At 47.1% G+C, this 15,394-nt stretch overlaps 1 protein-coding gene across 1 annotated transcript; it reads left to right on the top strand.

The window, feature by feature from the left end:
- Positions 1–9,841: 9,841 nt before the first annotated feature.
- On the top strand, positions 9,842–14,954 carry RBIS (ribosomal biogenesis factor). Its single transcript, XM_004588088.4, has 4 exons — positions 9,842–9,932; positions 11,503–11,619; positions 14,445–14,561; positions 14,828–14,954. The coding sequence occupies exons 2-4, from the start codon at positions 11,506–11,508 to the stop codon at positions 14,897–14,899; spliced, it is 303 nt and encodes a 100-aa protein (XP_004588145.2). The 5' UTR covers positions 9,842–9,932; positions 11,503–11,505; the 3' UTR covers positions 14,900–14,954.
- The last annotated feature ends 440 nt before the right edge of the window (positions 14,955–15,394 follow it).

Here is a 15,394-nt window from a genome sequence, read left to right as displayed (position 1 = left end):
TCTGGCCACTGCAGTCACTCGGGGATGGAAGATCTTTGTCTCTCCTGCTCTCTGTAAATCTGACTTTCCAATTAAAAATAAATAAATCTTTAAAAAGTAACTAGTGCATAATACACTGTATGGTGATATGAGACAGCAGAATAAGGAGGCAAAAATATTGGAGGATTTAATACTGGAGGTGGTGAGGATGTCTTAGAGAGCACATCTGAAGAAGCTGAGAGTGAACTTTGGGGATATCTAGGAGGCAAGTGTTCCTGGCGGAAAGGCAGAACTCTGGGGCATGCCTGCAGTGACCAGCGGCCACCCGGAAGCCGGGGCACACCTGTCAGGGTCCGCGCCAACAGGTTGGATTCGGCAGGCCACGGTCGCTGCTCGGTTTTGATTCTGACGGATGTGCCAACCTGGGAAGTTTTGAGCTGATGAATGACATGATGTGATTAACATTTCAGCTGTTACATCAGGCCAAGGTGAAAGCAGGGGTCCCAGTGATGAAGCTATTATAATCATCCAAAGGGAGGGATTATGCTGGGGAGTTAGATCAGAATGCTGTAATTGCTGCTTTTATTTTCTCCTTTACACTTTTCTGAATTTTCCAGATTTTTACAAAGACTCTTTAGTATTTTTACTTTCACTGAATTTTTAAAAATTTTCATTTTTATTTGGGAGGCAGAGCGAGTGTCCATCTGCTAATTCACGCTTTACATGAGCCTAGCTGGGCCGAGAGCCAGGAGCGCAATGCCTGTCTCCCACAGGGGTGGCAGAAAGCCAGTTACTAGAGCCGTAACTGCGCCTTCTAGGGCCTCCCTTGATGGTCAGCAATGGAGTCAGGAGCTCGGAGTCAGTCCCAGGCTCTGTGATGTGGAATCAGTCGTTTTGGTGGCTACACCCAACACCTGCTTCTCTCTGTGGCTTTTCTAAAGAAAGAAAAAGGTTCTTAAGGAGTCAAATGCTTGTGAAATAACGGTCTTCGGTATTTTTGCACAGTACCGTAACGTCGGTGTCTATTCATTCTTAGTAATATCTCAACACAGCAGAGGTGTTCAAATTACACAAACCAAAAACACACCCCACACTGTGTGCTGTAACCTCTGTAGGCTTGGAACATAGAACTCTCAACTGAAAAACAAAGTCATGATTGAGCAGTTAGCCTGGGAGTTAACTTGGCAATTTCAAAACACTGTCTGCTTTGCATTGTTTTTGCTTTAAAATATTGCTGAAATTTAGAGTGTCAAATTATAATTGAACAACACACTGCCTTCCTCGCCCTTGCCAAATTTACTGAGTTTTCAACAGGCACCTGTTAAATATTTTGCAATTCCTTTAATTGTTAACTATTACTTGCACTATAACTAAGCACCATAAAAATGTAAAAGGACTTCACATACTCTCTGGTTGTTTTTATTGCCTTTGAGATACGTACTTAACCATTCTTGGCATTCAACTTTTTTTTATTACAAAGTCAGATATACAGAGGAGGAGGAGAGACAGAGAGGAAGGTCTTCCATCCGATGTTTCACTCCCCAAGTGAGCCGCAACGGCCGGTGTGCGCCGATCTGATGCCGGGAACCAGGAACTTCTTCCAGGTCTCCCACACGGGTGTAGTGTCCCAGTGTATTGGACCGTCCCCGACTGCTTTCCCAGGCCACAAGCAGGGAGCTGGATGGGAAGTGGAGCTGCCGGGATTAGAACCAGCGCCCATATGGGATCCCGGGGCTTTCAAGGCGAGGACTTTAGCCGCTAGGCCATGCTGCCGGGCCCATCATTCAACTCTTTTCTTAAGACTTATTTATTTACTTTATTGGGAAGTCAGATTCACAGAGAGGAGGAGAGACAGAGATTTTCTGTCCACTGGCTCACTCTCCAATTGGCCGCAATGGCCTGGAGCTCAGCCGATCTGAACTCAGGAGCTTCTTCTGGGTCTCCCATGTGGGTGCAGGGTCCCAAGGCTTTGAGCCGTGCTTGACTGCTTTCCCAAGCCACGAGCAGGGAGCTGGATGGGAAGCGGGACTGCTGGGACAAAAACCGGCACCCATATGGGATCCCAGCGTGTTCAAGGCTAGGACTTTAGCCACTAGGTTATTGCACCAGGCCCTCTTGTCTGCTTTTTATACTTCGAGTTTTCTTTGACTGGGAAAACACTTTGCTAAACCTTCTATATGCTAAAAATATAGAACCCCCGGTGGAAATCCAGGAGTCGTGGAGTTATAGACCTGCTGACTGAAGAATGCATGACAGGCCAACACCCACATCAGCAATATGATTTTCAAGGATGGAAAATCTGCTGAAAGCTAAACTGTGACCTCCCTCGTGTAGCACCACAACAGTCTGACACATGAATCGCATTCCCCTTACTGTCAGGCATTAACCACCTCTTCATTACCTGGCTTCTATTCTCCACATATTTCTATGATTTTTATCTACATCGAAGATCAGAAGATCCCATATATTTTCTTACGCAGACTATTACAAATGTTCACTCATGTTCTAAGCACATGTGTGCGTATTACTCAGCTTAAAATTAAAATATTTCCAATTTCCATAATCAATCATGACAAAGTTTGAAAGACGTTTCAATGTACTACAGCTTTCATTGGACATTGTAAGGAGTTATTCGAATATCCCACCCTGGACCCCGGCGCCATTTCTTCTTCCTCACAGTTAATGAAATTTGCACCACTCTAGCTATCCACCAATCAGATGTAACCTGGCATTCCACCTGAGAATCCCACCCCCAATCTTCCAGCCCCTTCCCCAACCCCGCCCACTCACCAATCATCCCTAGGCATTCACCTGCAGTTGCCAATCCCCTGGGGCCTGCCCTCAAACCCTCCCAATCCCCACCACACCACACCTGGCAGACAAAAAGGCACCCCCAGGTGCGGCTCTCTCTCTCTTCTTCTTTGCTCTTCCCCTCTTCTTCCAGCCTCCCTTCCCCTCCTCCCCTTCCCCTCCATCCTGTTCCTGCCCCGCTGGAATAAACCTCCTAAGATCCCTCGTTGCGTCTGGTGTTTTCAGCTCACGGTAAAGAACCAGGTTGCAGGAATTAGCTGCGCGTAATACTATCGTAATATCGTATGAACTAGAACTCAACCATTGTTTTAAATAACTAACAGACATAGCTTAACTATGTATTTGGCACACACACACACACAAACACAGAAATAGAGACTGCAGATAATGCTGGTGCCCGTTTCTCTGTGCACTGGGTATTCGGAGGAGCCAGAGCAGCTACAGTCCATGAAGGATTTCTTGGTCTTCCCTAGGCCTCAACATCCTGGCTTCCTGCTTGCAACTGTCCCTTCCTCTAAGCCGCTTTCAAGACAAAAGCTCGTCCCTTCAAGCAGCATCCCTGGGGTCTCTAAGTGGGCAGTGCTGGGACGGGGGAAGTCTTCATTGCCTGTAGAACAAAATCCCCTGAAATGTGCTCTTCCTCTTCTCTTTGCCTCCTGCCCACCTTCTTTCCTTTCCTTTCATTTCTCACTTCTAACGAGAGCAGGTTTTAGAAGATAGAGGGAGGATAGCACATAAGCTCAGGGAGAGTCAGGTCTAAGTGGCTTGGAGAAGACACCGACTCAGAGAGCAGCACCGCGTGTGCATGATGGGAGCCTCTGGGGATGAGGAGAGCACCTGTGTGATGTGTGGGTATGGCATGTAGATACTAACAATGAGAGAAGATTGGCTATATGCAGAACTCAAAAACTGGTGAAGATGTTTATTTTTTTTTTAAGTTTGGGCAATGCGCAGTAGCCTAGCGGCTAAAGTCCTCACCTTGCCAACGCCGGGATCCTCTATGGGCACCAGTTCTAATCCCGGCAGCCGTGCTTCCCATCCAGCTTCCTGCTTGTGGCTTGGGAAAGAAGTCGAGGCCCAAAGCCTTGGAACCCTGCACCTGCATGGGAGATCTGGAATAAGCTCCTGGCTCGGATTGTCTCAGCTCTGGCCGTTGTGGCCACTTGGGGACTGAGTCAGTGGACGGAAGATGTTCTTCTCTGTCTCTCCTCCTCTCTGCATATTTGACTTTGCGATAAAAATAAATAAGTCTTTAAAAAATTTCTAAAAATAAAAAAGTTTGGATTTTAATTTTTTTATACCAAAGTAAAAGTTACCCTTTGTCCATTCACTTTAAAGACTTACTTTTATTATTTTTATTGAGAAGTCAGATATTCAGAGGAGGAAAGTACAGAGAGGAAGATTTTCAGTCCACTGATTTACTTCCCAAGTGAATGGTCGGAGCTGAACCAATCCGAAGCCAGGAACCAGGAGCTTCTTTCTGGGTTTCACACTTGGTGCCATGTCCCAAAGCCTTAGACCATCTTATACTGCTTTCCCAGGCCACACAGGCAGGGAGCTGAATGGGGAAGTAGGGCCACAGGGACATGAACCGGCATGCACATGGGACCTGGCGCATGCAAAGCAAGGACTTTACCCACTAGGTTACTGCGCCGGGCCCTATTCAATAACTTTTAGAGTATTCTCACATTCAGGATAATAATAGACAGAGTTCTCAATGATGGAGAATGAGATGACAAACATGGAAAAGTAGAAATTAAAACTAATGCTGGGCCCGGCGGCATGGCCTAGCGGCTAAAGTCCTCGCCTTGAACGCCCCGGGATCCCATATGGACGCCGGTTCTAATTCCGGCAGCTTCACTTCCCATCCAGCTCCCTGCCTGTGTGGCCTGGGAAAGCAGTCAAGGACGGCCCAAAGCTTTGGGACCCTGCCCCTGCGTGGGAGACCTGGAAGAGGTTCCTGGTTCCCGGCATCAGATCGGCGCGTGCCGGCCCGTTGCGGCTCACTTGGGGAGTGAATCATCGGATGGAAGATCTTCCTCTCTGTCTCTCCTCTCTGTATATCCGGCTCTCCAATAATAATAAATCTTAAAAAAAAACAAAAACCAAAAAACAAAAAACTAATGCTATGGGATTTAATTGAACTGGAGAGAGTCTTAACTCATGGTGTGAATATATAAAATAATAGAGTTGATGAAGTATACACTCATGTGTATGTAGGTAGACTAGGAGTATGCACACATATGGGTAGTGAGTAAGCTCTGCCCCTGAGAAGGCCTGGAGACATCCAAACCTCAGATGTTGGTTTCCAAACGTAATTCTTCACCCACAGAGGCCAAGCTATACAGACGAATGAGTGCTTGCTTCTAGGACTGAGGAAGTATAGGTCCAAAACGGTACCGGGACGCTTTGTTGTACAGAAAACAAACCAAACAAAAAGATCAAAGAATGATGAGAACCAGTCAAAATGGGGGCAACTGGTGACTGCCTGATCAAATAGGGCAAGTGAATGCTTGGTCAAATCCTATAGTGTGAACACCATAATCAATTGTGATAACAAAAGTCTATTTTATAAAAGACTAACCTATGAGCCATCCTATAAATGCATAATTGAACAAATGAATTAAATGGGGGGAGAAAATTCTTATTTACAATGTCAACTGTGACTCTAAGAATGATGAAATATTTAAAAAATCGAATTAGGCACTTATCATGGCAATAATTATTTCAGCCAAGAAATATAAAGTGTACCAAAACCAGTACATTAAAGCTTGGTGAGTAAAGGAATATTTGCATAGCTTAAGACCGCTCCTTAAGAAATAGTTACTGATAAAAAGAGAAGAATGACTTTATGGTGAACGTGGCAAATATCTTAATCAAGTGATCAAAGTTAACTTCTCCCTATCACAGGGTATTATAAAATTCTTGTACAACTTGATAGGACATAATGAGAGCTCACAGAGATATTTGTGTCATATTTCTGTCCCTCTGCCCCACAAAAAGGGAGGGGAGAGACATTTGCTAATTTGATCATGAGAAAACAACAGATAAAACCTATCCGTTATTAAACTATTAATTTCAAGACTATCAAGCCAGAAAAGTAAAGAAAGGCTGAGTCACTGGTCCAGGTAAGAGTTAACTGAGAAGGAAGGAGTAGGGACCAGCTTTGTGGCACAACAGAGAAAGACGAAGTGTGATACTGGCATCACATGTGGATGCTGGTCTGTGTCCTGGCTGCTCCACTTCTGATCCAGCTCCCTGCTAATGGCCTGGGAAAAGCAGTGGTAGTCAGCCCAAGTGTTTGGGCTTCTACTACCTACAGGGCAGACCCAGAAGAAGCTTCTGGCCCCTAGCTTCAGCCTGGCCCAGTAGTGGTGGTTGTGCCATCTGGCAAGTAAATCAGTGGATGGAAGTTCTCTCTCTCTCTAACGTTGACTTTCCAAATAAATACATATATCTCTTCTTTTAAAAAATGACAGGACGGGCCCGGCGGCTGAAGTCCTCACCTTGAAAGCCCCGGGATCCCATATGGACTCCGGTTCTAATCCTGGCAGCTCCACTTCCCATCCAGCTCCCTGCTTGTGGCCTGGGAAAGCAGTCAAGGACGGCCCAATGCATTGGGACCCTGCACCCGTGTGGGAGACCTGGAAGAGGTTCCAGGTTCCCGGCTTTGGATCGGCGCGCACTGGCCATTGCGGCTCACTTGGGGAGTGAATCATCGGACGGAAGATCTTCCTCTCTGTCTCTCCTCCTCTCTGTATATCTGACTTTGCAATAAAAAAAAATAAGTAAATCTTTAAAAAAAATGTATAGGGTGAAATTAAGTCATTTTTTCCTGAACCATTTGGGAATAAGTTACTAGCCAGTTGCTTCCTCATCCCAGAAAACTTCAGTGTGCATTTCATTTAAATAAGGATGTGTTCCCACATAACAGTGTAGCCATCAAATGTCAACCGAAGAATGTGGGCACACTGTTATATCTAAGTCACAGGCACAATTCACTCTGTCATGGATCACTGCGATAAAATGGCCCTGTGAAGAGCACAACCCTGTGACAAGGCAGGGCCTGTAGGCTCATGTTCCTAAGGCCATGGCATTCCTGGCCTGTATTTCCAGAAAGTTTTTGCCACGGTCTATTCTGGTCATTGCTCTGGTGTCCGAGGAGCTCACACTTTTTCCTTAATTTTAAATAATTTCCCTTCTTCTCTCGGCTTTAGCGCCATCATCGTGGACACCTCCGCGCCATGAGAGCCAAGTGGAGGAAGAAGCGGATGAGCAGGCTGAAGCGCAAGCGGAGGAAGATGCGACAGTGGTCCAAAGTAGGTGGCCGCGGCAGGAGGGAGCCGTCCCACTAGCCCGGAGCGTCCACCCCACCGAGACCCCGGAGACCTCCCCGCCGGCCGGTGAGCCGCAGCACCCCCGCCCCGACCTGCGCAGGTCCCGCCTGGCCCAGCCTAGCGCGTGTACAACAAAGCCTCCCGGCCGCTGTGTCAGAGTCCAACCGCAAATAAATAAATAAATAAATAATTTCCCTCCTTCACTTCCTGAGATGCTGATAAAAGCACCTGGTAACTCCCATTTTCAATCCAGAGCCATGAAAATCACTGATAACCAAATAAGCAAAGGAACCCAAACTCATGGCATAAAAAATATAGCTATCCCTTGGGCCTGCTGCAGTAGCCTAGTGACTAAAGTCCTCACCTCGCATGTACTGGCATCTCATAAGGGTGCTAGTTGATACCTCGCCTGCTCCACTTCCCTTCCAACTCCCTGCTTGTGGCCTGGGAAAACAGTTGAGGATGGCCCAGAGCCTTGGGACCCTGTACCCACGTGGGAGACCCATAAGAGTCTCTGGGCTCCTGGTTTTGGATAAGCTTAGCTCAGCCATTGCTGCCACTTGCGGGGTGAAACAGTAGACGGAAGATCTTCCTCTCTGTCTCTCCTCCTCTCTGTATATCTGACTTCCCAATAAAAATAAAATAAATCTTTTAAAAAGAGAGAGAGAAACCTGTGTTCCCTTTAAGCTCCCACAGAGCCCAGGTGCTCAAGCCAATCAAATTCAAGGAATGGGATGGTTAAGAGATGAAGACGCAAACTAACGCACCCTGGCGTGTCACTGAGCCCAGGTGGGCTCTGTGCCGCCATGTAGCTGCGCATTCTACTATACATGGTTTTGCTTTACACTCACTGTCTTTTCTTCCCCTGAACTATCTTTGATTACCTGTTGAGTTGCTTGCAAGGCAGTTCTTGATATCTGTGTGAAGGGCTCTGCATCGCTGAATCTCAGAACGGAAACCAAGGTTTCCAAAAGGTGTGGTTCTTCTTCCCCATTGATATATTTTTTATTCGTATTTAAGACAGTTAGAAAAGCTAGAAACGTGATTGCTGGACCTATCTTTAAAGACAAAAAATCCTGAAACTGTTTTTCTTCTACATATGGCTCATCTAGTTTACACATGAATACAAATGACTCAGACTATATACTTCCTCCCTTTGTGTTAAGCCTGAGGCTTTGATCATTACTATTATTTAGGATTTATTTACAAAGCAGAGGGACAAAGTAAGAGGGGAGACAGAGCGCTAGGCCACCCACCAGTTCACTTTCCAAATAGCTTTGATTTTATTTCCATACATTTTGTACTTTTATTATCATTTTAAGGTGTCTTGAAAGGCTGATTTTAAAAATGATTATATATTTACATAACAGGCAGAGAAGCAGTAACAGTAGAGAGAAAAGAGAAGAGAGAGAGAGAAAGAGGATCTTCCAACTGATGGCTCACTCCCCAGCTGACTGAAGCGAGGCGCAGTAGCTTCCCCCAAGTGTGTGGCAGAGACCCAAAGCAATTGCTCCATCTTCCACTGTTTTTCTCAGGCCATTAGCTGGATTGGAAATAGTGCAGACAGACAGGATCTCGGATTCCAAGCGGCAGCTTTACATGCTATGCTACAATGCCTGCTCCCCGCAACACTGACTTTTTTTAAGTAAAAATTTGAGGGTCTGGTGCAATGGCTCAATTGGCTAACCTGCTACCTCCAAGTGCCTGGATCGCATATGGGTGCAGGCATAGGTCCCAGTTGCTCTACTTCCCATCCAGCTCCCTGCTTGTGGCCTGGGAGAGCAGCAGAGGACGGCCCTAAGCCCTGGGACCCTGCACCCACATAGGAGACCCAGAAGAAGCTCCTGGCTCCTGGCTTTGGGTCGGCTTAGTCCGGCTTAGCTCCGGCCATTGGGGAGTGAACCTAGAGGGGCCTTTCTATCTCTGCAAATCTGCACTTCAAAAAAATTTAACACACAAAATTTGAGGGGAACACACACTGACAAGCATTCCTTTTTCCTTCTGTATCCCTTACTTTTTCTGTGATGAGCATAAATATAATTAAACAACTCATTATAAAAGTGGTTCCTCTTCCAAGGAGGCAAGTGTCTGATTTGACAGAACAAGAACTGGGTCGCGGACTTCCCTCCTGACCAACCTTTCCCCGTTGTCCCAGAGCAGCGCAGCGCCACCTCCTGTCCGCGCGGGCAGAGCCGCGAGGGGCCGGCAGGATGCTCACCGAGACGCCTTTCAGGGCTCGGGAGAGAGGCCCGGGGCTTCCGTACGCGACCCGCCCGGGTAGCACTGCCCGCTACTGCCGGGACGCCGCCACCCGCCCGCGGACAGAACTGCCGGCGCCGCTTCCGGCTTCCCGCGGGAGAGAAACGCGGCCCTAGGGGCGGGACCACGCCAAGGGGGCGGGACCACGCCAAGGGGGCGTGGACTGCACTGTGGGCACTGTGGGCGGGACCACGCATGGAGGCGGGGCCTCGCTGTGCGCGCGGGGGTGTGGGCGGGGCCTCAATGTATGGAGGGGCTGTGGGCGGGGCTCAGCTGTGCCTTGGGACGACGCTCTGCCTGGTTGGCGGTGCTTCCCCTGGGGGTGGAACCTCGCACGGAGGCGTGCGGGGCTGTGGGCGCGGCTTCCCCTATGGGCGGGACCCTTCACGGAGGCGGGGCCTCGCCGTACGTGCGGGGCGGCTTCCCCTGTGGGCGGGGCCACGCCTTAGGCCGAGCTCGCCACGAGGTCCCTCCCCGGAACTTCCTGGACCGTGCCAGTGCAGCTGGTGTCTCTGGAGCTCGAGTTGCCGCCCGCGAGCACTGAAGGTCTGATGAGGGGTTTTTCCCGGGGGTCGGCGTGAGGTTTGCTGTGGTGTGGGCGGCGTTGGTGCCGCTGTGGCCCGGAAGCCTGGTTCTGTCCTGCTGTGTGGCCTTGCTGGACCCCGAGGCTTACCTAAGGCCCAGGCCGACACTCTGGTGCTTGCTGGGCACCCATTGCTTTACCAGCACCCCGGGTGGGGGCTGTGTACACGAGGGTCACTGTGCACGTGCTTTGTCCAAGAATTTCCCTGTCTCTCCAAGTAGTGGGTTCCTGGTGCGCTGCCTGGAACGCCTACTTATGTCTTGAGTCCCATATCAAAGTCTGGTTTCTGTCATTTGTTTACCACAGCTAACACTGAGGAATGAATGCTAGATAAGCGATTGGCACTTAAGTTAATACAAGTTTTTATTTGTAGCTTATGCTTCTGTCCTGATCATGTATTTTCTGTACGTGTTGTTGTCTCATTTTCTGTAATAAGTGTTGTTAGGGCTCAAAGTATTGCTGTTAGTTCCGTAAATTTCTGAGGCTACTTTGAGACAGGATATGTTTCAGTCAAGAGACACAATGAAGGTCCTAAGAAAAAGAGGTGGCTGGCTGTCTTGGGGCTAGTGCGGTGGGGTAGGGTGGTATCGTAGCCTAGGCCTCTACCTGCGGCACTGGTGGAGTTTGGGCTCTCTGCCACCCATCCGGCGCCTTGCTAATGTGCCTGGGAAAGCAGCAGAGGGGGTTGGGGCTCCTCACACACGTGGGAGACTGGAAAGTGAATAATCCTGGCTCCTGGCAGAGCCTCTGATGGCTGTGGCCCTTTGGGGAGTGAACCAACAGATGGATCTCTGCTATCTCCCCTTCTCTCTGCAAATCTTTCTCAAATAAAACCAAAATAAACCTTTTAAAAACAGTTTGGCTACTGCCATGTCACAGGCAAGTAACTGGAGATATCTGGCAGATGTTAAATTAGATTTAGGGTACCTAAGAACACAGCGTGTTGCCTCTAATGTGTTCAGAGAAGCCTCGAAGCTCTGTAACAGATTTCACCCAGTGCACGGCAAACAGCCACCGTGCAGACAGCTGACAGTAGGAGTGAACAGTTAAGGACCAGGCAGGAACTATTTAACACTTTCTAAGCAACAAACAAAAACAGCCGGACAACACAAAACCGAAGAGTTTGCTCCATTAAAACTTGCAGATTTATCAACCCCCGGTTTAACCCAGTGGAGGTACAGGGTTGGCGGCAGTAAGCCAGTCCTGTTTTCTCTATGGCTGACAGATACATTGAGGACAGCCTCAAGAAATGAGAGTGGAAGAACTATAGGATTAAGGACTGATTTTGATGGGGTGCACAGCAGAGAAGAAGGCGCATGAATTAGTAGCTAGTTAGTCGCTAAGCTGTGCTGGGAACTAAAATACACTGCTAATACGGAGGAGCATGCTATCAGATGCTGCAGAAACAGTTGTGAAGCTATTAAGGAATTCAGCCCACACATACTGATGGGGTACACCCAATGGCTTGCAAAGCGTAGAAAACATAGTAGTACATGCAGCAACTTTTTAACTGAGTTTTTTCTTCTTTCCTAGACAATGGCCAAGAACAAATTAAGAGGACAGAAATGCAGGAATGTATTCCACATAGCCAGCCACAAAAACTTCAAAGCTAAAAACAAAGCAAAACCAGTTACTACTAGCCTTAAGAAGGTATGTATGAGTTCAGCATTCTGTGTTCATTGGTTACAGGGAAAGCGTACTTTTTAAAGATTTATTTATTGAAATTGGAAAGTCAGATTTTCGAGAAAGGAAGAGAGGCAGAGATAATGATCTTCCATCTACTGGTACACCCCGCAAAGTGGCAACTGCCTGAACTGAGCCAGTCCAGAGCCAGGAGATTCTTATGGGTCTCCCAAGGGGTGCTGCTTTCCCAGGCCACAAGTAGGGAGCTGGGATGGGAAATAGGGCAGCCAAGACATGAACCTGTGCCCCTATGGCATCCCAGTGCATTCAAGGCAAGAACTTTAGCCACTAGGCTACCACACTGGACCCAGAAAGCCTACGCTTCAAGCAATTGAATAAATGGTTGCTTTTGTATGAAACTGGGGCTTCTTCCTGCAGTGCCAGCACCCCAGATGAGCACTGGTTTGTGTCCTGGCTGCTCCTCTTGATAAAGCTTCCTGCTCATGGCTTGGGAAAGCAGCCCAGAATGGTCCAGGTGCTTGGGCCCCTGCATCCCTGTGGGAGACCAGGAAGAAGCTTCTGTCTCCTGGCTTTGGATCAACTTAGCTCTGGCTGTTACAGCTGTTTGTCTCTTCTCTCTGTAAATCTGCCTTTCCAATAAAAGTAAATAAAAAAGCTAAGTAACACAACAGTTCTTAGTGTTTTCTGAAACTCAAGAATATTTTAACCATTTGTTTTTTTTTTAAAAGATTTATTCATTTTATTACAGCCGGATATACACAGAGGAGGAGAGACAGAGAGGAAGATCTTCCGTCCGATGATTCACTCCCCAAGTGAGCCGCAACGGGCCGGTGCGTGCAGATCCAAAGCCGGGAACCTGGAACCTCTTCCAGGTCTCCCACACGGGTGCAGGGTCCCAATGCATTGGGCCATCCTTGACTGCTTTCCCAGGCCACAAGCAGGGAGCTGGATGCGAAGTAGGGCTACTGGGATTAGAACCGGTGCCAATATGGGATCCCAGGCGCCGCATGGCGAGCACGTTAGCTACTAGGCTATTGCGCCTGGCCTGTGTCTCTAGAGCTTTTTAATAAAGAACTTTTTTCTTACATATTTATGGGAGAATTTTATTTTTTTAAAACAAATCGTTAGGGCCCGGCAGCGTGGCCTAGCGGCTAAGGTCCTCACCTTGAAAGCCCCGGGATCCCATATGGGCGCCGGTTCTAATCCCAGCAGCTCCACTTCCCATCCAGCTCCCTGCTTGTGGCCTGGGAAAGCAGTCAAGGACAGCCCAAAGCCTTGGGACCAGACACCCTTGTGGGAGACCCAGAAGAGCTCTTGGCTCCTAGCTTCAGATTGGTTCAGCTCTAGCCATTGTGACCGCTTGGTGAGTGAATCAGCAGACAGAAGACATTCCTCTCTGTATAGCTGACTCTGCAGTAAAAATAACTAAATCTTTAAAAAAAAAGTTCGAGAGACAGGAAGTGATCTTCTGTTTACTCTTCAAATGTGCACAGCAGCCATGGCTAGGTTAGGACAAACCTAGGACCTCGTAACTCGGCCCAGGTCTCCCGCCTGGTCACAAGGACCCAGCTCCTTGGCCTAGCCGACTTGTCTCCCTGATTGTATTTTAGTAGGAGCTACAAATGGAGCCATACTTGAACCGAGGCACTCCTCCAGTGTGGGATGTGCACATCCCAGGCAGCACCCTAACCACGCTGCTTGTCTGCTCCCGAATGCAAATGTGTAAGGCTTCCTGTAGCAAGCTTAACACCTTTTTTTAAAAAAATATTTATTTCATTTTTATTGGAAAGTCAGATATACAGAGAAGAGGAGAGATAGAGAGGACGAGGATCTTCCAACCGTTGATTCATTCCCCAAGTGGCCACAACAACCGGAGCTGAGCCAATTAGAGGCCAGGAGCCTCTTCAAGGTCTCCCACACGGGTGCAGGGTCCCAAGGCTTTGGGCCGTCCTCCTCTGCTTTCCCAGGCCACAAGCAGGGAGCTGGACGGGAAGTGGAGCAGCTGGGATTAGAACTGGCGCCCATATGGGATCCTGGGCGTGCAAAGTGAGGACTTTAGCTACTAGGCTATCGCGTTAGGCCCGGGTTAAGCTTCTTGATGGAGCTTTATGACTTTGCACTTTGCGAGGTAGGAAACAAAGTATTGGCAGCATATGGAGGAACTGCGGACAGTATCATACAGGACTGTTTTCAAATGAAGTCAACATTGAAGCCAAGTCCCAGCACTGTGAAGAGCTAAGAACTGTTGGTAGCAGCATCTTCTAGGCAGAGGGAAGAGCAAGTGCAGAGATGTTCAACTGAGGCAGTCTGGTATACTTGAGGCACATCATTTCATTTTGATAGCATCAGCTCTGTGTATGCTGATTGGCAGGATGTGTGAATGGGCATCCTTGTTGCAAAAGCAAATACTTGCCTCAGCGGTGTAGAGGGCAGTGTTGTGGCTCAGTGGGTTAAGCGACCACCTGTAATGCCAGCATCCCATGAGTGCTGGTTCAAGTTCTGGTTGCTGCGCTGTCAGTCTACCTTCCTGCTAATAATTTTGGAATTCAGCAGAAGATGGCTCAGGTACTTGAGGTCCTGCCACCCATGGGGAAGACTCGCGTGGAATTTGAAGCTACTGATTTCACTGGTCCAGCCCTGGCTATTGTGGCCATCTGGGAAGTGAACCAGCACAGCCCATAATTGTAATTTCTAAAAAACTAAAGGTTTTTTTTTTTTTTTTTAAATTAAAATTCCCTCACATATCTGTAGCAACTTCAGCATGAATTTGGGAGTTTAGATTTAAAGTGAGGGGGATTTGGGAGATTAATGTCTTTTTTCTTTTTCTAAAGATAAACATTGTGAATGAAGACAAGGTGAACAGAGTGAATAAAGCTTTTATAAATATTCAAAAGGAACTTGCACACTTCGCAAAGCGCCTTTCTCTGGAACCTCTACAAAAAGAGCTGGTAAGTTGCAACCATTTGCTTATCTTATGGCTGATAAGCTCCCAATTCCCAAAGCTTATACACTGAGTATGAATTTTAATGGTTGGCCCTCAGTACACTTGCTTCTATGGTATGTACAGCACATTCAGTCATGCTTATATTCTAAACTATGAGTCTGAGAGTTAGTATTCTGCTTCCAAAGACATGACAGACTAGATTAAGTTGGATAATATAAGCAAATCATTTTGTTAGATGTTTAAATAAATATAATACTTTTCTTTCTTCAGATTCCTCAGCAGAGTCATGAAAATGAACCTGTAAATGTTGATGAAGCTACAAGATTAATGGCTCAGTTGTGATGCAGTGGTGATGTAATTCCCCCCAAAAGATCAATAAATTAAATATTTTATACAATTTTATTTTTAAAAATCTTGTTAATGTACAGGCATTGGCACATTTTAAAAACAAACTACATAAACAGCTCTTTCCTAAAACCTAGGAAAGTGGAATGTTAGAAGTCAACAAAATGTGATAAACTTAAAGTGCTAAAACAGAAGGCACTTCACAAAATCTGTTCACTGAAACACTTAGAAATCCTCACTTACAAGTGGCAGTGAATGTCTGTCTGGCCTAAAAGACACAGAAGTACAGTCTCATGGCAGTAACCATACAAGATAAACAAGTGTAGGGCCTTTGGCCAACTTTCTTGTTTGCTTTCAGAGACCTGAAGTCTGCTTTAACTTTCCTCTCATAAGAAGAAAACAAAGATCTAGAATTGGTTTAAAAAAAAAAAGACCAAAAAACAAAAATACAGATGAAAAAAAAAAAGCACTGAAATCCCGGAGGTAATCACA

This window comes from Ochotona princeps, chromosome 9 (assembly GCF_030435755.1).
Source record: "Ochotona princeps isolate mOchPri1 chromosome 9, mOchPri1.hap1, whole genome shotgun sequence".
NCBI lineage: Eukaryota > Metazoa > Chordata > Mammalia > Lagomorpha > Ochotonidae > Ochotona > Ochotona princeps.
This window is presented reverse-complemented; position numbering and strand designations above follow the sequence as displayed.

Excerpts from the sequence above, each read along its gene's own strand:
- RBIS (XM_004588088.4), top strand. The coding sequence starts at position 11,506 with ATGGCCAAGAACAAATTAAGAGGACAGAAATGCAGGAATGTATTCCAC. Across the intron at positions 11,620-14,444 it reads TTACTACTAGCCTTAAGAAG|ATAAACATTGTGAATGAAGA; the intron begins GTATGTATGAGT and ends CTTTTTCTAAAG. Across the intron at positions 14,562-14,827 it reads AACCTCTACAAAAAGAGCTG|ATTCCTCAGCAGAGTCATGA; the intron begins GTAAGTTGCAAC and ends TTCTTTCTTCAG.